We start from the raw sequence: 27,959 nt of genomic DNA, 5'->3' as shown, positions 1-27,959 counted from the left end.
TGGCTTGGACTGAACTGGGCATCCAAATTCCTTCAAAATTACTAGGCTTCCAGTGTAATAAAACCAAATGTTTACCCATTAAATCCACTGCCTTTTGCTCACTGCACCTGTCTGCAAATGTACTGTTATTTCTTCTTGAGGACTTCATTTTCAAAATACGTCAGGATGAGAAATATCTCAAGAATGATGGTTTGTTTTCCTTTGACATGTCAGGACAAGTGTTTCCCAGCAAGAGAGATATTTTCTTCTGGGAGACTTCCAGATAAAACCAGACAGGAAGAAAATGTGACTAAGTGTGATAAATGGCTCTACGTTACTGTCCACACACTTTTGTGTCACCAAGGATCCAATCAGAGAAACTGACATTTAACTTTGCTCTTTCCCTCAGCCCACAGATCTCAAGATGTATTACCTCCTCAGCTCCAACATCTAAAGGTAAGATGAGGATATAAGAGAACTCATTTCAGAACCATGACTTCAAAAAGTAGAATTAATACTCTATTTATGTATAGAATTCAAATTAATGTACAGAAATTATAATAAATGTTAAACTCTCCACTGCACCACCCTCAGAAAGCCACCCTAAGTGGGAGACTTTCACTTTTGAAACAACAGAAGATATGGAGATAACAATATCTGCCCATACTTCCTGACCAGCTCCAGCCACTGCAGGTCAGCCATTAAAAAAAGCCATCTCTGAAACTGAGTGGGTAAAGAATCTACCAAATGATGATTTGTAGTAATTAAAATGAAAAACAAGCAGTGTAACATAATCTATTCATCACTAAGTTACATTCAGAAATAATTATTGATACAATGTTTATTCTAGTGTACTGCAACACATTTTAGAAGCATCAGAGCAAACAGTTTTGCTAAGTAGTTTTCATACATTTATAAACCTATTACTCCATAAAGCTTTCCCATGTGAGCTTCTGATCTTGTTCTTCCCATTTCACATGGAAGGTACAGCGCTAACGTCAACATGAAATAAAGGAAGAATTTCAGCTGAGGTGTGACTTTTTGCTAGTGTAAATAGCATACCTCTTTTCAGAAAAGATGGCAGTAAGTCCAGAAAGTATAGCTAACTATTGCGAACAGTTAGACACCTTGCTACATACATTCAAAAATCATGCTTTTATTTTCATCTGAACACAATGTAACTGTTACTAAATTAGTCAGATAGTTCTTAGACCAGTCATCAGTTTAGAAAATCAATTTTCCCTTACTTGTTACATCAGCTCCCCTTTTCCTTTTTTGCTCATTAGAGGTTTTACTTTTCAGAAGCAATGCTTACCTGTTAACTTCTGAAAGCTCACCTGTGTTTCTTGCAGAGTGTCTTGTGGATGAGTATAGTAATAAAACTATTCATCTGTGTTAATTAGATACATCTGTTTCAGAAAATAAATCTGTGTCTAGAAACCACTTCTGCTTGGCCATATGTAAATTAGGCTAGCAGACATTTTGGAACTGAATAAAAAAGTGCTTTGAGTGTGCAACTACAGTCAGAAATGTGGTACTATAAGTGACCTCTGATGTGAATGTTTCCTGTACTCTTTTTTCTGAGATGGCAAGAGACAGTGTTTTCTAATACTTTGTTTGCACTGCACGCCTTTAAAAAGAAAAGCAGCACCAAGATTATCTTCTGTCTTGTACACACTGATACAACAGATAGCAAGCAAGGCCAAATTACTGCAACTTCAAACCTTCATTTCTGCTATCCGAACTAGGTGAAAAGCATGGGCTTCTTTTCCTTTCCTAAGAGGAATGCAGAATTCCCAGCCTATTTGCAGTGCTATTACCTGGAGAGGCAGCAATGAGATACTTATTCAAGAGCAAGCACTGATTTTCATGAGTGGATGAGCAATGTATTTTGCCTTCCTGACATAAACAGCAGTGTAATAAGATATGACAAACGAGATGCCTATTCCTGCATAATTTTGCATCTCAGTTCAACAAACTCCTCAACAGGTATGACTACACCGCAAAAAAAGTAAACATGCTTTTTAGTGTATAATCCATAGTGGTCATAACATCAAAATTAGGGACTGCCAGATTTCTCATTATCCACCCTGGGTGTCATCTGCCCAGTCATGTCCAGTCACCTGAACAGTCAGCATATTCAACCCTGTTTTGAAGACAACTTTATAGATGCATGGTAGACATATATCATAGGACTATCAGTAATAAAATTAAGGTTCTAAATGTATGTTGCTGATATCAATGAAACAAAGAAGAAATTAAACATGATTTTGCAAGAGTTATTCTACCTCATCAGGATCCTTGGAGCTTCAAACTTAAACATGTTTACATATAAAAGAAACTGTGTGACATTTGCAGAACTTATTTTTCATGCACATTACCTTTAAGACAAAGCAGTGATCTGTAGGTGCCTTATATTTCACTTTGTGTTGATAACCATAATACACGTTCACGTTCTCAAACTGAAGGAAGCATGCCAGATCCCGTGATGTCTACGAAGGAAAACCAAGCCCATCATTGCTAGAACAAATTGAATTTTGATGTGAAACTCACTAATATGACCTTTTTCAAGTACATGAAGGCCAACGATTTTTATTTCTGTAACTCCTAGGAAGCTGACTGAAAAAACAAAGATTAATTTTAAGTGTCTGCTTTCTTAAAATAAAAATTGGAAGGGGGTCAGTACATATTATGAATAATCTATAACAGAGTTCAACGTTTTGCTCTTGTTCTGGTTTTGCTGTGCTTCATTGCTTTGTGTGGAGATTTTAGCTTTTGTCTAATATGACCAAAGAGAACACCATAGTAGGAAACCACACCCTAAAAACTCTGAGTGGAGTTTTTCTAGACTGCTTTTGGAGATTGTTTTTCTTTCGTACATGTAACAAACAAACACTCATCAGGAAATAAGCATATTTAATCTGTTTTGCTTTGAATTTTCTCAAATTTCCTGGCATCATTCCATTTCTGTTTATCATATTTGCTTGTTCACAATATATTGCTAAAGTAACAAGGTTTCTGTTGCTGGTGTGTTTCTCGGTTAAGAATTCTGCATACAGTAACTTTTGCAATCTGAAATGCAAAAGTAGCCATTTCACATGGTCACTGCTGGCTAAACTGAGAAATCAGGAAATCGTGGGGGAAAAAAGGAAAAAGAAAACCACAAACCACAAGCCCCCTCTACCCCTAAGAATGGGGTATAATATGATATGGGGGTATGATATAATATGCATATGATGGTTTTTGTCTGCTGTTCTTGTTCTTAATGATATTTTCATTACAATATACCCTTGAGTTGGCTTTATTTACAAATTGAGTTTGCAAGTAAGATTTGTGGGGAAACACTTCCTACTGGATGTAGACAGCTTCTCTCTCTCTCTCTGTCTCCAGTGCGGCTGATGATGCCAGAGATTATGTCAGCGAGTGTGTGGACCTTGGTTTTTCAAACATTTTAAAGTTCCTAAATGTGCTCAAATCCATGCAGTATAATGAATTGTTCCTTTCATTTAGGAACCAGGCAATAGTGATTAAGACCAATAGGAATGCAGTTGTTATTATCTTCTAAGGAACAGATTTTTATGCAAGGGACAAAGGTGCTTATCAGGAGTATTTGTGCAATGTCAACATGACAGCAATGTTAACGTGACAAAGCAACACAATTAACAGAAATAGATTTTTTAAATTATCTGTAATTCTGAGGCTTTTGTTTAGTGACCCTGTCCATTAACAGCACGTTTTTGAATGGGATGTAAGTAGAGCAATACTGAAGAAAGAAATTAAGACAGCAGTGCTGACTGCTGCTGGTTTGTTAACAAATCACCCTGAAACAACAGAAACCACCACAAGCATGTATGTAAAATAATCTGAACGTCCCCCTGTATTTTCACCTTTGCTATGTATTTTACAGCCAGCACAAAGTGCCAAAGGCATGCCAGACTTCTTTACTGTTTTGTAATAGGTGAAAACACAAATACATATGATAAATTTTAAAACAGCTGCAGCAGCTGAAGATACTGTTGTCTGCCAACTGTTTGTTTCTGTACCTCAAGAAGGAATGACTCTATCCACAACTGAAAGATGTGCAAGGTGCACGCGCACTTTTCATCCCACCCTGAGACAAGGGATGAACTCTCGTAATTTAAGGGTTTTAACTGAAGAGCTCTACTGAATTCTACTGCAGTGCTTTAAGATGTTTAACACTCTCAATGCATCCTGCTCATGTCCCAGAGATTACTGTCTCCACAACAGACACATGTACCTGATCCTCAGCTGTTCAGTGTATCACTTAGATCACCATTAAGCAGAGATTTGAGATAAGAGACTTGACCTTCTCTGGAATGGCTAAAGCATGGACATAGGCATCCTTTTGCTGAAGGCTGTTACAGATGCAGGAGCAAACAGTTGACTGTGTTACCATTTTAAAGAGTTGTGACTATCTCCTACAGAACTAGATTCATGGTGGTAATATAGTGGTTTTAAAGCACTCACACAGTTCCTAAAAATGGCTCAGTTATAGGCAGGGAGGTACATAGGCTGTTACACAGGCTGTAATGACAAACAGGCAGTAAAGTGTTAAACAGCTGTTTAGGAAGGGGACAATGTGGCTCCATCTGAGCCTATGTTTACAGCCTATCACTTGAAAAAAGAAAGCACTTTCCTCATTTTCACTATGATGAAAGGTCACTGAAAAAGGTATCACTGGGTGATGAAAAAAGGCTGAGTAACTATCAGGACATGCTTGCCTTGCTTTGGCACTGTACTTACTGGTCACTGTTGGAGGTGTGCTACAAGGAAATGTCAAAGATGGACTTGGCATTTGACTGTTCTCACACTTTTTCCACCTTAAGTGCCTTCTAAATAGCATTCTAGATCCTAATTGATAGGATGTTGTGTGTACAACCTGATTTGAGGCATGAAAGCCATTATCTCAGGGTCAGGTAAAGTCAAAATAAATTGCTGTGAAAGCAGCAAGGTGATCTGTATTTCACTGTCGTTTGATTATAAACACAGGTCACTGGAGCAGCAGCACAACATTCCTTTGCAAGATAAATCTTTTTTTCCTTTGTAATTTAGTCAGGAAATACCAGAAAATTTAAGTTACAAAGCACAACAGTAAAGCTCACCAGCAGCAGCAGCATTTCTAAATACAAAGCATTATCACAGCTGCAAATGGTAACAGAAATGGTTTTCAGAACACAAAAAAATAACCACCAGTCCCAGAATCCACCGTTCTACCTCATCACTGTGGAAATGAAAAGTCAGCTGCCCTTATGTGCAATACATCCAGTGCTGGCTGTTCAGACTCTTTAAATATCTTGTAATACTAAATGTCAGGGAATGTGATTCAGCCAGGTAGATGCTTCTGTCTCACTTCTTCCTACACAAAGGGCCTCTTAAAAAGCCATAAAAGGCACAACACATTCTCTAGGTACAGATCACTGTATTAAAAAAGTACAGCATTTCCTATGCTGGTTACTAGTGCAGAAAGTCAGTATAAAACAAAGTAAAATTCTACCTTTTTTGTGACAAGAAATTGGTTTACTTGACAACTTTTTTAGACATACTTTCACAGGGAACTCATGTAAGAGTGAAGCATTTTGGCAGCACACCACCAGCTGACAGGCGCAATGCTGTTTTTCTTTACCCTCCTGCTTCCCGGAGGAGCACTATTTTATTAATGCTTTTATCTGTCCCTAGAAATCAAAAGGAGAGAAATGTGACAGGATTCAGTGACTACACTCTAGTATTTGCACAACTGGTGTAGTCAAAGTTGAACCATGGAAACCTCAACCCTCTCAGATGCACCAGACTGTGCTCTTCAAATGTCACCTTGGGAGTTCTATACTTTCACCTCCATGAATTGTTTTATTGCTAAAAGGATTATCTGGCTTCCTGACCTTGGTTTTTCCTTTGGGTACATAATAAATTCCAGAAGCTCGTAGAAGAAAATAACGCCTCTTCCAGGACTTTTTTCCATCTTCTTTTAAATAAAGGGCCCCTTCAAGCTCTGGCACAATGACAGATGTCCCACAGAAGCTTTCCTGTGCAACAAGAATAATAATGCACAAAATAAATCCATTTAAGCACAATCCTATCAATACATAGCAGAAAAATGCTCCCTTGAAAAAGAAAGACATTTCTTGTGACAGTGAACATATGAACATAGGGAATGCAGCTACTAGGGAGATGAACACCTTAGACAGGCAACGGAAACTTTTCCAAGCTAATGTTGGTGCTCACACTGATAAAGAAGGGTTGCAAAACCTCCACCTTTTAGGGTCAAGCAAAAACCTAAAAAGACTTTTAACTAGACACAGATGTGCTCAGTGAAGGCTATAGGACAGAGTGGCTGGTTGTTGTGTTTCTTCTCCACTGCAGTATTTATAGGTTCTGTAGAGAAATACTTGGGTAGAGAGGTTCTTTAGAGACTTCTCAGAGCTCTAAAAACAGCTCAGTCTCTGCCTTCACTTTGAAATACATGCTAGCATTTAAAACACTGTTTAATCAGATATACTAATTGCTTGCTTGGAGGACCCACTGTTGGGTAATTTTTAATGCCAACCCACTTATCACTTAATGTTTTCATTCAGAATTCACCACAACTTCTGCTGGTTAACATTTGGTGCCTTCATGAGATGCACTAATTTTGAAATGTGAGTCCTCCTCAGTCACCTGAGAAAAGTATTTCCTTTGTGAACTTTTACCAAACTGCTTGGCTGAAGAACTGTGGTAATCTTTTCTTTCACATAGCTCTGGATTTTTCTCTTTCAAGCATACATCTGAAGCAATACTTGAGCAGGAAAGGCAAGAGATTAAACAGACTTTCTGGAAAAGTGAATGGGTCTTTTTCTATTGTAGTACAGCTAATACGTTGAGAAGTAAATCCACTTCTAACCTAAAGATAATTGTTCGGTACTCATCAACCTTACTAACAATAAAAAGTCCCAAGGGCTGGCCTAAGAGTGAACAATCTGCATTTTTAATGAGGAGCAGCAGATGCAGAAGAAAGTTGACATATTAAACCTGAGATACAAAGACACCAGTGATCACAGAACTTCCTGTTACACTATTTCCCACAAAGAACTAAATGCTGATGATGGCAGAGTTTTGGCGACATTTGCATCCTCAGCCTAGTAAGTTGGCTTACCTCCAGCAAAGCCTCTTTGTTTTTATCATTCATTTCTTTGCTTTCTTTCTTCCCTTTGTTTGCCAGGTAGAAATTCTGATAAAGACACAAAAGAAATTCATGTTCATTATAAAGCCAGCAATACAATTAACTAGATTGCTACAAACTCACTCAATAGTTACTGAGTCTTTCAATACTGAGTACCCAATCAGCAGGTGCAAGAGACATATGCTTATGGACTCTTCTTACAGGAAAGTTTAATCATGAATTTTAATTATTTATTCTGAATATAATTCAAAAGTAACACAAGATTATTTTTGCCCATGTATATATAGCCTCCAAAAATTAAAACCTGTGGCTTATGTTTTTGGCTGTTTGTCTGGATCAATGGGTTTGGGTTTTAGCATTCCAATTTTCACTGCTTCCTATATTGTTACAGGTTTTATTAGGTAGAGAATCTAACATTGATTGCATGCTGATATACAATGAATACAATGTAGTATCAAAAGGCTAGAAAGCATTTTCCCTACAACCCAATTTAGTAAATTGCTTGCCTCATATCTTGGACTCTGGATATAACTCAGCTCTTAATTTTTAGTTGAAGTGCTTATATGCCAAAGCCTTTATCCAAAGTTTCTACTTTTGTACCCCATCACGCTCTTCAAAGTACTTTTATGCCGTGAAGAAACTGTTCAAAAATCTAGAATAAATCTGAAGAAATTATCACCATGATATATCTTGGCACACATGCTCCAGCCTACTGAAAGTAAAGCCTGCACTCCTCTGTTTCTGTGCCAGAGGGCTGTGAAGCTGCAGCTGCCCTCAGAGGACCCGGTGCCTGCCTGCCCCACAAACAAGGAACCACAGTGCCTCAAGGACATGCTCACCCATCAAAACAAGTTCACCCACTGTTAAACAGCAATAACCAGTCTGCATCCATCCGCATTGTACACAGGGACAGAAGGACAGCACTTGGACATATGTGCAAGTTCTCACAAGTGGGAAGGATGCTAGGACTTGTGTGCTGGAGCATGTGCAGTGGCTTTGCTTCACAGCAAGCAGGACCAGACAAGCAGAGCCAGCTGCGTGCAGACTGTAAGGCAGCTGGGTGTGAAGGAAGCAGTGAGATCAAGGATGGCTGCATCAAGCAGCACTTGGATCCGTGGCCTTGAGGCCAGAGTGGTAACACTCAAGAGTTCTTATGATTTGTAATTTTGCAGTTTGTCTGATTTTTCATCTCTATTTTTTCATGCCTCAAGACTATGAGAAAATGACAACATATTTACATGCCTTAACACCTAAACCGCAACATAAATGCAAACATTACCAAAATACAAGTAAGAAGTGTGTAAATGAAGGAACACACTGTTGCCACAGTATAACAAAGAAAGAAACTCACAGGAAATCTGCCCTGCCAGCAGACCACATTTACAGCAATGCAATTTATCTGAAGTGAAACCCTGCTCTTCCACACAACCACATCTTCTTTTCCAAGCAGTGCTGTGAACAGCTGTCTGCCAGAATGCAAGCCTCAGAGCAGACCGTTTTTGGAGGGGCACCAGGAGAGGAAGCAGAAGAGGTCTGGATCTCAAAACCAGTTCTTTAAAAACCACTTTCTTAAAAGTTCACATTAAGTCAGGCAGGGGAGTTCAGAAATGCAGACACCTGCAATTTGGCCTATGCTGATACCATGTCTATGGTATGAGAAACTTTAATGTTCAATACAATAGACAGTTACCCGAGGAAATGCACCTGGCTTCAGACTGCCTCGACATATTTTTAGTCCACAGCTGAAGGTAAGCAAACACTAAGGACCACAGCTTTGCAGCTAAATCTAAAGACAATATTCAGAGTCGAAAAAAATCCAAATCAGCTCAAAACAAAACCCACTTAAAAGTGTGTTCTCAGTACAATCCCGAGAGCGATGCCTGCCTATGTAGTCCAGAACCATAGATCTGAGTGACAATGCCTCTGAAAAAAAGATACTGCTCTGAGCAGCTGCAGCTCAGTGCTCTGTGCACATGCAACAGCTCTTCTTGACAGGCAGCATTATTGCAGCCCTGAAACCTCAGAGGGCACTGTCAGGCTGGGCTGGGCCTCCAGACCCTGGGATGGATTTGGAAAGTAGAGGGACATGCAAGCTGTAAGGCTTCTTCTCTAGATCATTTAAAAGACATAATACAACCCCTAAAATACACAATGAAGATTTACCAAGGTAAGTACACCTTATCACTGTCTCAACAAGGCTTGGCTCATCACTACTAGTGGGGAGAGCATCCATCTGACTCAGTCAGCCTTCTGTGGATCGATAATATGAAAACAAAGCTCCTCTGATTACAACTGATTCACATTCAGGCATCTGGCATTTATTTAGCAGAAGCCCAGACCACCCTGTACTGACACAATCAGTAGTAAAAAGAGAAAGCTTGTAAGGATATCCATGCTGGATCTCTAATGCCACAGCTTTTTCATTAGGAAAACGGGGCTCTGTCACCTAACCCAATGTTACACAGATGTACACTGTCATCTTTCACCTGTCGACACATACTTCATTTATTACTGATTACTTCCTTTATGTCTCTGTTCTGAAATCTGGAAGTACGTGGTACTTATTATTTGTCAGTGGCCAAAAACCTGGGGAACAGACTGTACATTGTACTTGTTTTATCACTGTGTGGTCTTCTATTTTTGATCGGAAGCATTTGTCCTAGGGGAGGCAAACCACATGTGTCCAGAAGAGGTCATTTCAAGTCCAGTAGTCAGAGGTCATGATAAAAGGCAAGCTCTTTCCTCTCTGAGGACACCACTGGGAAACGCATGTTTGGTTTGGGATGTCAGGTCATTAATGAGACAAGACGTAGCTACAGGGCGGCTTTCTACAAATATCTACAGATTTGAGAATTAACTGTTTCTTACATTCAAAAGACAAGTTTATGCATACAACCTTTCCACTTAGGGATACAGCCATCTCCTTTTGTGTGGAAAGGCAGGTTAAAAAAAATATCAGGCTGTATCTCTCTGCACTGTATAACCCTCAAACAGTGGAAGACAGAAAGCATTTTCAGTAGTTTCCAAGAACATCTATGTTGGCATGTAAGCAAAGCAAACCTGGATCGTGGTAGAAACAGTAGCCTTAACTACTGCACTATCAAACTCTCTGATTGGTGCTTATTTCTCTATATTCAAAAAGAGAATTTTCATTTAGAAATAGCGCCTCTCTCACACCTTTCACTTTTTTCCATACACAGACCCATCCAAGTGGGAATGCAGCAGCAAATACTTGTCAGTACATAGCAAAAAAACAGGTGCTCCAAGACAGCATACTCCCTCTGCTTCCTCTTACACTTAGGTTGTATTTTTGCTTTCAAGCTCTTGAAACTGATTTTCCAGAAGATCTGAAAAATCCACAACAGCACAGGTCAGACAGTGTGCATAAAACAAGGCAGCTGCTTCATATTCATGACTACCTTCTTTGAGCAATGGGCTGCCTGCTTATGCTCATCCAACCTGCAAAAAATATGAGACAAGAACTGGCCAGCTCACATCTCATTTCAGATCATTGCAACTGCTACTCAATGCAGCAGGGTTTGTGCAGAAAAAATAAAACAGAACGCAGTCATATCTGCAACTCATACCATGGTGCATCCCCTAGAAAACTGCACATTAAAAATGTTAGAAGATACCTATAATTGCTCTGAAGATCATGAAAGTGAAAAATACATGAAGCTAAAGACAAAGCTCTTTTGAAACCCCAAAAAGAAATTAAGATTACTAAACAGTGGGAGTACAGTGAAAAACACCTGCCTTTTCTCCCTTCTATTTCTTTGCACTTTTGCCAGCATACTCAATAACCAGGCTCCCTGACACCCTTTTACGTTTTCATAACTGGGTAACAGTGGTGACAAAAGGAAAACCTTGATTCATAAATGTGGCCAAGCTGGTGAAAAACAAAAGTATCACCTGGTGGATAGCATATAAATATTCAAGCATGATATATATATATATAGCTATAGCTGTCTTGTTATGAAAGACATTACAAATTCCTACTCCACTTCCTTCTGACACTGTTGAGAACTCTTGCTTTTCAGAAGAAATAAAATCAATTCAGTGTATGAGTTCTCCATTAGAAGGTGTAGCTCTGGCTTTTGGCTTACATATGAGGGAGCAAAAGCACAAACTACTCACTGTACAGACTTTCAATAACTTTCATATATACCATCCAATAACAATAAAACAAACAAATGCACGCACGTGCAGGTGGCATTGCCTTGACTGTTTGATTTTATCAAAAGAAAAACACAGGAAATTGAAGTTCATGCAAACAGAAGTAAAATACAGTGTTCTAGGAGTATGACCAGCATTTACAGCAAGGAGTTTAGATTCAGCTACACCTTAAAAACAACCATTTTCCTTCATTTTTCTTCCTTTTAGAGTATCCTTTGGCTGAGAATTATTCTTTGAGTCTTTTGAAAAGACGTGTTGAGACCTGAAAACCTTTCCTTTCAGGAGAAAACCAGCATCACTCAACCATATGACAAAGCATCACCTTTCCAATGTTATAAAGGTTCTCCTTATTTGCCCATGTAACAGTATGTATTTTTGTTTCACTCTTTAGTCACAGACTTGTGATTCTCCCTCTCTGCAGATGAGTCACTGATGGCATTCATGGAACAGTCTTACTGCAAGTTCCCTGCAGGGTCTATTATACCACAGTGAGCAGAGGACAAAAGTGTGCCTGTCTTCATGGTGAGGGGGACACCTGAGAATTTTTGCAGAAGCTTTTTCTAACAGGTATTCCAAACACTTTTAAAAATATTTCAGAAACAAAGCTGCAGAAAAATACTACCAAGTGCTGCATGACAAGAATGACAATCTTCAAGAAGAGCCACTGGCATTAACTGAGCATCATACTGCCAGCACATACAGAATAAATCCTGCATTTCTGAACCTCAATTCCCCCTTAGAAAAGTTCACAGAAAGAAACAATAAACACTGGCACAGGTCACAGACCTTCTCCTGAGGTCCACTTGTTTTAGGAAGGCATCTGCCAATCTTTTAAAGATTTTTTTAAAGCACTTAATTGTGTCAAATCTCTGTAATGAAAATTATGTATCACTAATTCATCAAAGAATAAACTGTAGACACCTGGCCACCTTTGGAATTTGCCTCCTTTTTTTCCCCAGAAAAATATCTGCAAGTTAAAAAACTGTAAGGTCTCCACAAAACACTTCCAACAGAATGAGCACGAAATAAAACCAACAAGGAATTCAACTGCTGCTGCATTAGCACCACTGGGTGTGTCAAAGAAAGCATTCTGCAATTTCTGTACTCCCAAAATGAGTTTTATGTGGCAGCCTTGATTGAGCTAGAAGGAGGTTGAATATACTGAGGATAGTCTCAGAGCACAAGATTTTAGTTTCCCATTGGTTACACTGTAATTTCCATAAGCAGTTAGCTATGTAATCATACACCCTACCCCCCACAATTCAGCATTTCCACTTGGTTTACCTTCTCAGGGACCCACTGCAGATCATGTATTTTACCATGTTTCAGTATCAAGTGTGAGCTCTATACAGTACTGATTACTTTCTGCCATGAAGTGCTGATATGACTGTACTGTTCTCCCCGTTCACAATGTTTGAGTTTACCACGCCTGACAGATGGTCAGACTTTATTACTGGCAAAATATTTCAATAGTGTGATAGTCACAATTGATCCAGATTCCTTAGACTGTTCATTTTAGAGCTTATCACACAGGGCCTAAAGCTCAATGACTGCAGACGTGTCCAGATCCAGCTGAGACACGAGGACAGAGTTACACTTTGGTTTGGTTTTGGTTTAGGTCACATTTGTTTCTAAATTTCATTGCAACCAAAATGCAATATTCATCAGAGCAGAATATTCATTGAAGTTTTACTTCCTGTTTGAGGTTCAGAGCCTTGCCCTAAGCCACTTGCCCAAACAACACTACAGTGTACGAATCAAAGGTGTAGTCGAACCTCTGCTGCTGGGTAAGTTTATGTGCTCTAGAAACGACGACACTTTGAGCCACCATATTTTATTTCCAAACTTGGCTTTGCTGTTTCATACTAAAAATTAACATTAATCCATGTACACTGCTGGATAAGTTTTCCTTTCCTGACTGTGGATACTTATGTCAATGAAGGAGACTTCTTTTCCGCAGTTTTTATTTGAAACATTGGCTCATTCTATAAAAAAGCAACTTCCTAATGAGCAGCTTGGTGAGATTTGCTGCCAAATTACATATTTGCCTCATTTTTTTCGGCAATGCTGAATTGCTCATTTTTCTCTTGCGGCTCTTAGGAACAAACCAGATGCTCAGGGAGTTAACAGTCAGCTGACATGGGGAAAAGATCTTGTGCCCCAGAATCCAGCAACTGTATGTTCTAGGATGCTTGTACATACAGGTTCAACCACATAGCACAAGAAATAAAACCATTTGTGTATATACCTATCTAAATAATTTGATGCAATTCAGTGTGCAGACCCTCCTCTACAAAGCTAATGTGCAAAAGTTACCATTCATCCAATTCTCCTTAGTATAAACAAAATCCAGTAAATCCTCTGCAGTACTCAGTATACGCTTTATGAAGTTTCATGTACAACTGGCAAAAACTGGACCTTCAAGAAAATGTTGATATTCATCAGCAGGAGTAGTGGAGAAGCTGTAGTAATAACAAAGGCCAGGTTTTCATAGCTGTGCCATCTCACCCAGTTCTAAGAGCTGTGCCCAAGCAGTAGCTTGTACTAGAGGTGAACTACATGCTTCAGTTTTTGCCTCCACAGACAGGACTCTAAAATAGTATCAGCAAAAAAATACAAAACTGCAATTTTTACATCCTTGCATTCAACATCCTGGTGGATTTTTTGTTGAAAATACAAGTTTTGCTTTCTCTAACTCTGAACTGAGAGAGCTGAAAGCAAATTATTAATGCAATAGGCAGCATGCAGACTAAATGACCTAAGTTTTGACTCTTATCCAAATACCTTGTTAGCTTACCTGGGGATTTTTAAATAAAGCATATTTTTGACTTTTTTCCAAAAACAGAATCTTATTCTCAGTGTCTCGAGTCCAGTCTGATAACACTTCAACAACATTTTCATGGTCTTCAAAAAACCTTTCTGGAGAGACAGAGAAGATAATGTAAGACATTGAAGCTGTTCCTCCCCTCTCCTGAGCCTGCAGAAATTCCTGTGTAAGAATGCAATCATTATCTGATGTTCACTCAGGGCTGGACAGTCCAGCAGTCTTTTCCACTGCACAGACGGGAGCAAAACCCACATGAAATCGTGTCACATGAAAGGGCAAAGCAGCTACAGAAGATGCCTTATGTAGCTATGCCATGCTCCTGGATTCCTCCTGCATCTCTGTTGCTTGAAGACTGCAAGGGATGGAAACAGTGACCCACCAGGAGTAGATGGTTACACCCATGTTTTTCATGACTTTCAGCTTTTGATTGATTTTGGGTTTTTTAATGTTTGCAGTATTGCAGATGGGGGGAGGTACAAAGGATATATATTCACTTTGGCTAATGAAACGAAAAAAAAAAGTAAAAATGTATTTCCTTGTCTTTTTGCTTTACTTCTTTTACAGTGAAAATTTGCTTTTTGTCAGCAGGAAGAATTCTGTGCACTGAAAATAAAATAAATACAAGCAATTGTATTTAAAAGCACAAATAGTAAAACAGAGAAAATATGAAGACAGACTGAGAATTGATGTGAAGATATACTGGTTCAACCAGCATCTCTGTAGTTAGAAACCTTACCAGGGATGTGAGAGACCTAATGTCAGCTCTGTTCCTTCCTGGTCTGCCCAGTCCTCCACCCAGGAAAGCCACAGAGTATGGTGAGACTAGGTAACTCCGATCTCTTCCTCTTTAGTTTCACCTATATAAAGTAGCTGAACAGTAACATAAAACCTCCTTCAAAGGAAAAGGAATTCAGCATAACTTGACAGGTCATTCTGGAGGGTCCCAACCTGCACTTTTCTACAAATTCAGTACTGGGATAGGGAATTCACCCAGCTCCAATTTTCAGTACAATTTTGGCAGTTTCCTGGGAACAGCTGTACTCCCATTTCAGTGGTCTGTGATGATCACATCTTCCAACGCCCTAGATTGGCCGAGCATCAGAGGAGGTAACAGAGCATACACTTTGTAGGCTTTCTTCAACACTTGTTACTTTTGACAAGGTTTTAGTACATCCCATCCAACCTATATTTTGTGAATTAACTAAATTCACAGAATGCGATTAGCTTCAGGACCAGTTCACATGTACATGGTAACTTTTAACACCACCAACAAAACATCCTTCATTTAGCAACTGGTACTTCTGCAATGCACTGGAAATAGAAAGCACAGTATAAAACCCAGTTAATAGTTTGAAGGGTGAACAGTACCTTATAGTTCAAGATAGCCATCAAATAATTCTCAGATAGTAACACTAATTTTTGCCACATATATTTTTGTTTGCTCATTTGCTGCACCAGGATTTTCTTGTATGAAAGGTGTGATTTTATTATCCCCAGGAGGGTCTTTTTAATAATTATTTTTCCGAAAACAAGTTAAATCTGGATGCCTTTTTTAAGACAATAGTCTTTACTGCAAAATACATGCTGGTAGGTACAGCCCAGTGTTACATCACCATCTCACTACTGCGATTATCAGTGATATTTAACATGTAATTAATCTAAAATTGTAGTTTATTTTATTTGCAATGATAGTCTTTCAAAATAACATTATATGTAAGACAACCTGTCAAGGATCTTGTGACAAAAAATTAGCTTGGACCTTCAGTTCAGCAAGAAATATTTGCTGCTCAGATTTGCTTCTTAAAGTAAAAGTAATTTTATTCTCTTTAATTCTGATGTTGAAAGCAGGCAGAAAGATGAAGTGCAGAAAAGTTCTGTCTTTGTGCTCATAGTAATAAAGCTATCTAGAACAGCCAAGAAGTATACTGACAAGAATAAAGAATAGCTCACATTCTTCTGGTTTTGAACAAAATTAACTACATGTTGCTGTGCATTGGAAGCAGAAGAAAGAACATGCACCATTCCACTCATATTGAAACTGCCTTCTGCAAACAAAAAGGCTCCATTCTCAGCAGATCTGGACCTGGTAATAGATCACTACATCAGGAGTTAATAGACTTTTCCTTTTTTCTTGATCATACAGGTTTATTTCCTTTGGTACTTTTCTTCAGTCCTGGCTTTTAAAATAATTTTTATTCATTATGAGAGTAATTCCTTCCTATACTAATACCCTAACACTAACCAAAAGCACCTAGTATTAGCTGGGACTAAAGCAGCACAAGTAATTTCTACAAAAAAATTCTTAGCATTAACCCCAATGTTTGTAGCAAACAATCTCCCTGATACCTTCAGTTTTAATTGCATGATGGGAAATTCAAATGTCTATCCAGATTATGAAGACACACAAGTACATTATTTTTCATGACTATGGAGATTCAGAAAACAATCTCTTTATGTGCTGTCATCCTAATTCTCAGACACGTTCATCCAAGTCATACTGGACAAAAGGGAGCAACTTTCTAAGACTGGAAAACACTCCAAAATTATTCAGTGACTTTTGTGAGATTTCTAGGGTCAAATGACATTTCCAGTCTTTCCTTAGTTAAGATAAGCAGGTACAAAAGAATGCAGCATCATTATCTTAATCAAGTAGCAAGAACAGATTGGCAGTAAATTTCTGTGCCACTCTTACAAGCAGATGAGCATCTCCTTGCTCATGACCCATCAGGATTTTTTCCAGTTTTTTTAAATTTCTTTCATTTAGTTTAGCAGAATGACTACACTTGGAGTTCTTTTAAAGTGCAATATTGATATTTGACTTTATTTGTAAATTTTCTCATCTCTGCTGGGAGACTGTAAACTGTGTTTGTTAAAGGCTGTTTGACAATTTCCCATTTCTCTAGGTCAAATGTGAGTCTGAAAGAAAGCTGTAGCAATTTTCCTTTTCCTTTTGATGTCAATACCTTTTCAGTCTGGAAAATAAAAATATTCTGAAATAATTTACAATTAGAGAATACTCTGTTCTTAATGAAAGAAACCTTGATGCCTTTTTCAAACAAGACTCATTATGTTGCACAGAACAATTTATAAGTTTTGCACAGCTGTTTCCTCGGACCTGGAGGCCAGGTTAATTACTCCATAAGTCATAACTTACCAGAGCAGAGCTGCAGCCCCATCACAGAATACCCTGCACACAGCTACACTTAAGAAAATGATTACCACAAGTGAAAAGCATTAGAAGTGACTGAAACACTTCTCACAGAGTCTTGTTTAATGACATTTGTTTGGCCAGTATGTAATATATGCCTGCAGACAGCACTCCAGCACTGCATCCTCTCTTCGAAAAGTAGATTTGAGTATTGTTATTTGGATTTGTCATCACCTTGAAATTCACATGGCCCCTTCATTTTGTGTAAAATAATGGAAATGGTGACAAGCAAGGAGCCTTCTGCAGGTCACAGCACAGCTGAATGGACTCATTTCTACAGCAAGAACAGACCAAATATATTCCTGCAGCATCCCTCAGCTTAGAGTCTATGATGTTCCAGTGCCAGGGGACACATGGGCAGGAGGAAAGTTATTATCTTTTCAAGATTACCAACATTTACCTGATCTTTCAAGATTACCAGCACTATATCTATTTGCTATCTGCTGTGTCACTACACCACTTACCAATCTGCAGTTCTGGGTACATCTCATACAGACACCAGTCGACGTTGCAGTCACAATGGGTTTTCTCAAAGAGATTGTCCAAAACATCCCGTGCCACCTGACGCTCATCCACCATTAGAGACTTTGTGCTGTTATCATACATGTGCACCTTGATAACAAGCTGAGAACAAAGTCACAGGAGAGTCAGTTAATTTCAGAAGCACGAAGAAGACTAGTCTGAATCTGCTAACACAGACAAGAAAGCTTAAGGCTGAAGGTTATTACTGATTCAAAGGCATCCTGTCCCACAGCAAGCTGAGAGGATAAAAAAGCAGAGAAGTTTTCACATTATAATGCCACCAAAACAAAAGACCTTTTCTCTAAAAATAAAATTGAACCTTGTCCTATGCACGACTTCAGGAGAGGTGAAATTGCTATGGAGCAAAAGCAGAAGTTAATCTCTTCTCTAAATCTACTACATTTGCAATTAAGGAAAATGCTTGATAGGGAAACCAAGTACAAAAGGACAGAGTGTCCTTAATGCAAGCTACAAATGTGGAAAATTTAGTTTTAAATAGAAAAAGAACGGAAGAATCTTGCCATGCCAACAGAATAACCTGAAATTGGATTGTACTAAGATGGCCATAGTCCAACAGTCATCAGTAAGAAAACAAATGAGTTCACAGAATATGCTGAGTTGGAAGGGACCCATCAGGATCATCGAGTCCAACTCCTGGCCCTGCACAGGAAAACCCCAAGAGTCACACCATGTGCCCAAGCGCATTGTCCAAATGTTTCTTGAACTCTGTTAGGCTTGGTGCTGTGACAACTTCCCCAGGGGACCTGTTCCAGGCCATTCCCTAGGGTTCTGTCACTGGCTACCACAGAGAAAAGATCAGTGACTGCCCCTCCTCTTCCCCTTATGAGTTACTTACATTGACCAAATTAACCTAGGACACTCATTACTTCTTTATATGGCAAAGTATTTGTTAAACAAGAAACAGAGTGAACCTTCTTCAGAGAGGAACAATGCAAGAAAATGCTGAAGTACATAAAATATTATAGAACTGGAAATACATTATATGAAAGTACATAAAATGCTCCATTAGTACGGAAAACAGTAGAATAATTCTCTACAAAGTCTGTACATTGCTGGTGAGTTGGGAGAACTTTTCCATATAGTCTTGTTTAAATAGCTCTTTATTTAAAAATGTGTGCATAAGAAGCTTTGGTTCTGTAGAGACAATCTGTGTAAAAGGTCAGGTAGAAGCAGAGTTATGATCCCCAAGAGAAAATTTACACTATCTCTGAAAAGCAGAAACAAATGTAACAAAACTTATGTAACATGAACTTGTTTTGATTCCAATCCTTGTAAGAAGAATCTTCTGTAAAATAAGCCGAGCCATAGTGCAGATTACAGAGAAAAAGAAATGTTGTACATGCATAATATAACATGTCTAAGGCAAAAGGGGATTTTTGTCTGGTTTTAACTGACTGCTCAGAAACATGCATGCAGCTTCCACCTTCACAGAATCACAAAACAGTTGAGATTTGAAGGCACCCCTGGAGGTCCAGCCCAGTCGCCTGGGCAAGCAGGGCCACCTAGAGCCTGTTGGCCAGGACCCTGTCCAGATGGTTTGTTATTATCTCCGAGGAGGAACACTCCATAACCCGCCTGGGAAACCTGTGCCATGCTCAGCCACCCTCACAGTGAAGAAGTGTCTTCTGGTGTTCAGAGCCTCCTGTGTTTCAATTTGTGCCCATTGCCTCTGGTCCCATCACTGGGCAGCACTGAAGAGAGCCCGGCTCCATTCTCTTTGCACCCTCTCTTGAGGTTTTTCTAGAGATAGACAAGCACCAGACAGAGCCGTCTCTTCCCTAGGCTATCTCAGCCTTTCCTCACAGGAGAGATACTCCTGATCATCTTCATGACACTTCCTGATCATCTTCCTTTGGGATGGAACTCTCTTGAGTTTGAAGGTGGTGATCTTTAAATATTAACCAGCTTTCTTGGTCCCTTCTTCTCACCAGGGCCTTATCCCATGGGACTCTTCCAAGCAGATCTTTGAAGAAGCCAAAGTCTGCTCTCCTGAAGTCCAGGGCTGCGAGCTTGCTTTTCACCATCATCCCTGCCCTCTGCCCTCCACTTTTGGTAAAGGAGAGAAAACCAGTTTTCTTGACAATATTTTGTCAATTTCGAATTCAAGAATGACATAGTAATTTCATTATAGCAATACAGTCACAAGATTGAACCTTACTTCTGCTGTTTGTTTCCAAATATTCAGGGTGGGAAAAAAAGTTGGGGAAAAAAAAGTCTCCCAAAGGAGAATTACTAACACTACAAGGAAAAGAGGGTGACCAATGAGCAGTCATAACTTTAGTTATAGAGCTTTACAAAGTCAGCATTGGTGAAATCCTCTCAAGACATTCTCTCAGAAGTAGCATATGTACATGAACATAAAGTGTTCTGTGGGAACCATCTCAAGTCTGGACATTCTCAAACTTACTGGAAGCTTCCATTCCTCCTGGAAGTTCTGCAAGCTCCAGCACTTCCCACTTCCTTTGAGCAAGACTGAAAGGTCATGACTGTTTTTAGTTCACATCCATTATTCAGAGTTACTGAACACCTGCAGCTTCTGTTAAGTTCAGCTGCAACACTAGTTTAAGATGAGTGGGCATAATTACAAGGCACACTGCAGCACGGTGCAGACACTGGCTGGAAGCTTTCTAATTTGTTGGTCTAAAATAATTTCTATTATCCTTGTACATTACTACACTGCTGTGAAAAGATTTAGCAAGAAGACCCTCATTAATTTAATAGGGATTTGCTAAATCCACATCCACTGTAAAAGAAAAGTTTAATACTCCTGGAATCAGCACAGCATAAGTAAGCAACGTTTTCATGTACACTCCACTTTCTCTAAAGCAACTTATCAGAACAGTGAGCTTTGCCCCAACAGTGAAAAAAAGAGAAAGAGACAGCACTTTCCAAGTCCTCTAAAACATAAGCCCCTTGGAGGTAGCATTCTCCCAGAGAGTTCTCTCGAGGTGGATAATGAGAGCTCCACAGAATATCTTTACAGATAAAATATGGAAAAGCCTAGTCATTTTTGTAAGAACTTCATTATTATGAAGAATGTTAACAGATACTTAGGTGGTAGCTCTTATGGTAGCACTTACTGCGTTAAGGCTCACCTTTTTAACTTTGGCTTCCTTCAGTTTCTCCAATGCAAGTTTAATCTTGTCAGCTTTAGCCTTTGCCTCTAGTTCTTCCTGAAAAGACACAAGATATTTGGTATATTTCTTATTAAGTAATCTCAGCAATTTACATTCACTTGAAAAGGGTTGTTTCTTGGTACTTATATCCTGAAGATAAGGCTTGTCACAGCAAACTCCACATATACAGATAATCCCCAGCTTTCCTTGACATAATATCCTTCAGCAAAAGCTTTGATTTACAAGTCCAGTGCTTCCTGCTGTTGCTCAGTCATATAGTTCTTACATGATCTCAAATGCTACAGGAAGGCCTGAAAACTGGACTCTTCTATGTCTGTACGTACAGTTGATACAAAAGAGAAGGTGAAGGAAGATCTAGCCTGAGTGAAATAGCATTGTGGATGCAGCTGCTTGGAAGAAAACTCGCTTCTCAATAGGGTTAAGAGAACTAGAATTTGTAGGATTTTACTGAAAATTTGGCTTGCAATTACACTGCTTATAATTTTATACTCTGTGTTAAGTACATTAATTTATTTGAATTCTTTCACTTGCCACGTATGATCTCTTACTGCACAGATACTTACTGAGAGGAACACCTCTATTAATTGGATGATACTATGGCTTTTTATTCTACTAACGGACCTATTCATATTAACACAGACGCAGATAGAGCACACAAATTCATTCCAGCTTTTGCTGAATGCCACAGTAAGAATCCCCAAAATCTCAGTATCACCCAGCTCTCCTTTTACAAAGCAGCTCTATCAGTATCATGCCTCTCTCTTCATATCAATGAAGTTTGTGATCCAAGAAGACTATGGATCCCCAGGTGCTGAGAATTGTAGGTACATGTACCAAATGCCAGTGCCTACTGTCACCTCTGTGACTGCTGTATAGATTGGGACTGTTCCTTTATGCCATCTCTCTTCCAGAAGACTTCTCCAGTCACATATGGAGTTGGAAAAGCACACACTGGACAGGAAGTGACTGTGGTTCCTGGGGCTGCCTTGGACTCTTACTACTACTGGAGGGTTTGGTTTATTTCCAAATTTACATCCCTGTTGCCTCTATTGAAGACTGTCTTGTCTTTGCTTTCTTGCCTCTTTGCTGATTTTTGCTGTCCATGTTGCTCTCTTACTTTCACAGTTTCCGTTGTTTTAAAGGGGTAGGATTTTGTGCTACACTACTCAGAGGCACCCAACTTCCAATCAAGGACTGTGGGAGAAAGTTCCTGTCCTGCTTCCACAGAAGATTTTTCTCTGTTATCTTCAGCCTCTATTTGGTACCCTAAAGTCAAAATCTTAGTGGTCTTCGTACCAAGAGAACTGGCTGCAACTCATGGAATATGCAAATGCAAGAAACCAGGCCTAATCACACTGTCATCACTTCCCTGTTACAGAGATATCATTGAATCATAGCAAAGAAAGAGCAAAGAAGGTCATCCTATTCATCCCAAGTTGTGAGGCATGTTCAACAGTAGCTAATGTACTCCTGACTGACATCCCTCCCGCTGAACTAAACATCTTTTGTTTTATCACTGCTTCAAGCATGTTTCCTGTTATCAAATTCTCCACTATAAATACCATGCAATCAGTTAAAAATATCTCTTTTTTTCTCTGCAGGTGTGGAAATTTGCATTGCTATAGCTCAGCAGTGCTTAACTTAGAGAATCCAAAAAAAGCTTCTGTAGTTGAACAGAAGCAGTTGCACAAAGGTGGCTGCTGCAGTGAGGCTGACTGTTGACAGAGGGAAAAGCACACAGCCTCTCATGCTGTGGCCCTCCCCCTACCACCTCTCTGCAGCAAGCAGGAAAAGCATCTCAATCAAAGTGGTTGATTGTGCTGTGGGCAGGCTTTCTGATGAAAATTTAAGCAGGTATAATTCAGGTTTCACCTGCATGTGACTTGTGCTGAACAGAGTTCACACATTGTGTAAATCTGTGCAACAGAGCTCTCACCTGACAGCCTTCATGGTTTCATAAGCTTTGACTTCATGCAGAAAAAGGAAATAAGCTATCAGATGCAAAATTTTAGCAGTATTAGAAAAATGCTTTGACAAGCTACAGTATTTGTTTACCTGCTACAGTATCATCACCACATTTTCTGAATCTTTAAACAGAAGCACATAAAGTCATGTCAATAGCAAATGAAGAAGCTTTATTTAGCTTAAGGGAAGTTTTAAAAAGAAATGTCAGAGTTGATGGAAACTTATGAGATAGCTCTATGCTTCCCTGAAAGAAAGGTCATACTTCTTTATTTTGGCACACCTAAAGGTTAGAAAAGAGGGTCTCAATATCATGGTTGCATTGGGAATGACTAACGCTATTCTTATTTGACTCTGGATAACCCGAAGTGTTAAACACAGCTTCAGCCTTGACTGGCTCAAGAAGCACTTATCAAGAATCCTGGCTACCAGGAGTGTGGATTTTGATGACACAAAATACATTCCACTTACAGCTGAATTTCATTCTACTGAGCAGAAATGTCATGTCAAAACAAATACTAATCAAGACAATGAATATTAATTTGAAATAAATTCTGTCCATATTAATTTTCAATGGTTATTACCTCCATCATTCACACCACAACCTGTTTAACAGCCCTGTGGGCAATTTTGTGGGCAGTAAGCCACAGTGGGTATGCCATTAGTATTTGAATATAATCTGTGTCATAAAATGAGGCAAAGGGTGCAGGAAAAAGCAGAGCCAATGCCTTAATGAGGAAATAAACTGCTGTAAATATATCCCTTAGAAATGCTTCTACAACCTGTTCCTATCCTTCTCTGACATTCCCTGAATCTGGAAAGAGACCAGGGAATATTACTAGAGATCAGTCTCAGAGGAACGGTTCAACTGAGGGAGAAGTGACTTTTGGCTATTTTTTCATATAGAATTCCAGGTGTGTTTCATAAGTATATACACCCTAAAATCTTGTTTGACTCTCAGGTAATGCAGGATGTCAGCTAATAAAGAATTAGCTCAGTACAACACTTAATGGAAAGAACTTCAGCACTGTTGACTTCAGTGAGCTTTAGATCCCAGCATCACAAAAATGCTGTTTGAAGAGAGGTGTGAGGGTCCACACTCTGGCTCCTGCCCAAAGCAGGATGGTCACCAACATTATATCAGGTCAGTCATGATTTTGCCTGGCAAAGTTTGGAAAACCTTCAAAGAAAGGGAATCTGGAATCTCTCTGGGTCATCTGTTCCAGCGCTACACCACCATCTGAAGTAGAAAATGTTTTCCTAATGTCCTGTCTGAAACTACAAAGCTGTAACATGTATCAGTTGCCCCTTCCACATTAGTGACCTAACACCACCATGGAAGAATTTGGCTCCACCAGCTTTGCATCTGCCCTTCAGGCATTTTTGGGCTGTCATTAGATCCCTCCCCAGCCTCCTCTGTCAGACTAAACAAGCCCAGCTCCCTCAGCCTGTCCTTGCTGGCCCCTGATCACTGCACACCTCTGGCCATTCCACCAGCTCTCTGCTGGACACTCTCCAGTATCTCCACACCTAGAATGGAGTGCAGTATTCCAGGAGTGGGCCCACCAGTGCCAAGAGAAAGGAACAGTAACTCTCTCCGTTTGTTTGCCATACTCCTCCCAACAGAGGCCGATTTCCTCTACTGAGATGATCTTTCACTCATGGTTCTTATTCACTGTGGTATCCAGCAGGATCTCCTTTTCAGCAGGGCTGCTGCTCAGCCTGCCATCTCTCAAACTGTACAAATGGTTATTACAGCCCGGGTGCAGGACCTTGTACCTTGCTGGGTTTCTGAGAGTTTTGCTGGCCTAGTCCTCATGTTTCCAGTTCCCTTGCATTGAAGGTCTGCGACTGATCATGACAATCAGTGCCCTCAATTAAAAGCATCTTCAGAACATCCACAGGTGGGTTTTTATGTCATCACTCAGGTCACAGATGAAAAAGTTAAACAGTATAAATCCCAGTGCTGACCCCACTTGCTACCGGCCAGCAAACCATTGACTACTAGCCCTTGACTCTGGCCAGTCTCAGCGCACCTAACCAGCTACCTTTCCAGACCACACTTGTCAGCTTACAAACCAGACTACTTAGAAGCTTGCTACTTCCTTAAAGATCATGAGTCTAAATCAAGATGGGGAATGTTTGAAGGAAATGGATAGAACTCATCTTGATAGCATCTCCTCTATATCAGTCATTCTAGTTAAATAAAATACTTCAGCCTCTGAAGGTGTTTAGCTGATACTTCGCAAATGTTGATATTCCTTTAAGACGGGAAGTTAACTATTATCTTTGAGATGCAGAAAAATGGCAAAGCTTCTCCCACATGTTCATGAGTTTCAGTCTTCAAACAGCACTAAAAGGTACTATGCATCAAATGAAGCTTTATCCAGTGGATCACTTGTTATGTCATCAGAAAGGTTCCCTTCCTATCCAATTTTCTGTTCCTTTTGCTGAATATATCTGCTGTATGATTCCAAACACAGGGGCAGCAGTGATGCTGAGATGACTCATATTCAGTTTGTGTGGGTTTTTAAACAGCAATGAATTGACCATGCTTTTAAGCAAAACTGACTGATACTTTTCATGTTCCCTAAAATATTTCCATTCCCCAAATGTAAATATCTTCTCTCAATCATAGTTACTATGAGCATGAATACTGAAAGAAATATATTTGTATATTTCATGATTTCAGATTAAATTTTTTTGGGGCTGCATCACGCTGTTAATGCCTTCTCTTCTCCTTGCAAGGCTGTGACAGGGCAGAATTCTCTATTATCTGCTTCTCCACAACCTCACATCAAAAAAATACTACAAATATCACATTTTATTTCAGTTGTTAAAACACCTCTGCAAGGAGGAGATTGTGATAAGTCTGAAATTTTAAGATACAGATAAGCCAGTAATTTGTAAATAGTTATAAATAGGTACCTACTGATAACTTTGGCACCTCTTAAGAGCATTTTTCCCCTATTGCAGATTGTCTCCAATACTTCCTTCCAAGACAAGACAAAGAAGAGCAGAGTGATTCCGTGTTAGGATTAGGAGAAGTACTTCTTGTGCTCATCCCTGCACCTGGTCACCTAGCAAATGCTGAGTTTTACACAACTGAACAGCTCTTCCTATTGCAAGAAATCACTTAGGCCAGGGATGGAGCTGGGAAACATCCACAGAATTTTCTCATCAGTACAAACAGCACAAGACTGCAATGAACACACACAGTGACATCTTCACAAAGTGGGAAGATCTTTGACCATACTTAGCATTGATGCCAAAACCAAGTTCTCTGTAAGAAGATACTAACTGTTTAGTGCTTCTTAAAATGTCAGTGATAAATTTTCTTAATATTTCTGTTTTCTTAATATTTCTGTTACAATAAACCATTTGCAATGATTTATGCCTGTACTGGGCTATCAAAATGATTAGAAAGATGAAGGAATGGGTAATAGGTCAAGGAATGGGCAGACTATGCTAAGGCCACAGCAATAGAAATTTCATTCTAGAGTTCATGCATGTTTCATCATTGCAGAATCTTCCCAAGATGTATCTACCTGGGAGATCCACTGGTGTTCCAGTGCCAAATATCACTTGCAAACTGACAAGAACTAGTGAATGCTTAGAATAAGGTTCCACCCAGACTTACCTGGGTAAGTGGCTCAGGAGGAGGTGGTGGCGGTGCTGGTGGAAGGTCTGATTCAGGTTCTGGAGGTGGAGGAGGCAAATCATCCCCCAACTGTCCAGTAACGGTAACATAGGGACTTACTTTAGAATAAATGTCACTATTCAAGCCTGTTGAAGGCTGAGTGACTGTACTTTGCTGGTTGGAAGAAGGAGTTTTCTGGGCTTGTAAAGTTTTCTGTTCAACATCATTTAGGTCTGCTACAAGATCAGCCATTAAAGCATCCAGGTCTTTGTCCTCTAGGGCATTTAGTGATTCTGTAAAGAAAACCACAAACTGTGTCAGAGAGTGAGTGCAATGCAAAGCACTGTTTCCAGTTCAGCAGAGACTAAATTGCAGAAGGCATGGTTACAGGGTTATGGGAAAGGAAACAACATTTTACATGGGTTCAAGAAATAAATGTGCTTTCGGAACAACCATTAATCTGGTCATACTGAAGTTTAGAGTACAAGGAACTCTACGAATACAAACTAAACAGGACAGGAAGCTTCAGTTCCAGTGATACAGTCTCAGGCCCTTATGATGTTACAAAACATGGCCCTGAGGCCATGGTTACCAGGTAACATGCTTAGTGATATGGTTGTCAGAAATTCCATGAGCTCCCATTAGGCTGTAAGTGCATACATAAATGCTCAGCAAGTTTCGGCACGGCACACAACAAACCATGTAACTGAGGCCTAGATTAAGAATACCTCCATATATTATTACTATTCTACACAAAATTACATGAAGCAGAATCAAAGAATTCTAACACACAAGAAACTGCATGGTATCATCTGTAGCACATCAGTAATTCTGTGATCTGTGACATACTACATGGGTGGTCCCTCACACACAAGCTTTTGAGGAGCCTTTAAGCAAGGAACAAACTAGAAAGTTTCCTTTAAAAGCATCTTATAAACCAGATAGAAACACTGTAACTTCTTTCTGTTTTCTACTCTGACAGAGTATAAGATAAAATCTTATACCAGAACTTTGTATGTAATTTGAGGTTGTTTGAACTAGCCATGGTGTAAGAGATATTGTGGAGTAAAACCCTGTAGGATGATTTAGCTTTCTAAAAGAGAAGGGTTCTTTTAAGATTGAACAGTCGGTGATCTAAATCTCTTTGAAGAGTCCAGTTAAGAAATAAATAAATCACAAACTGGGAAAACTTTTAAGTGAGATTTTGAGAGGAATGGAGAGCATTGAATTAGATACTCAAAAATGCTAATCTAGTTCAATAAAGAATAGGTCATTCATCAGACTAAGTGTGAACATGTCACTAGGCCATCTCT

General features: G+C 39.4%; 1 protein-coding gene across 2 annotated transcripts in view; it reads right to left on the bottom strand.

Moving 5' to 3' along the window:
* LOC121671404 (amyloid beta precursor protein binding family B member 1 interacting protein) overlaps positions 1-27,959 on the bottom strand; it is a 65,902-nt gene that overhangs the window by 20,054 nt on the left and 17,889 nt on the right. For both annotated transcript variants that reach the window (XM_042043004.1, XM_042043005.1), the window contains exons 4-10: positions 26,647-26,939; positions 21,003-21,080; positions 17,829-17,988; positions 14,127-14,248; positions 7,127-7,201; positions 5,877-6,020; positions 2,361-2,471 (exon numbers count right to left, since the gene is read on the bottom strand). In XM_042043004.1, coding sequence (XP_041898938.1) covers positions 2,361-2,471; positions 5,877-6,020; positions 7,127-7,201; positions 14,127-14,248; positions 17,829-17,988; positions 21,003-21,080; positions 26,647-26,939 — 983 coding nt within the window. The remainder of the gene's footprint in view (positions 1-2,360; positions 2,472-5,876; positions 6,021-7,126; positions 7,202-14,126; positions 14,249-17,828; positions 17,989-21,002; positions 21,081-26,646; positions 26,940-27,959) is intronic.

This window comes from Corvus kubaryi, unplaced genomic scaffold, assembly GCF_017639235.1.
Source record: "Corvus kubaryi isolate FWS band 111438036 unplaced genomic scaffold, C.kubaryi_AGA036_p1.0 37398, whole genome shotgun sequence".
Taxonomy (NCBI): Eukaryota; Metazoa; Chordata; class Aves; order Passeriformes; family Corvidae; genus Corvus; species Corvus kubaryi.
This window is presented reverse-complemented; position numbering and strand designations above follow the sequence as displayed.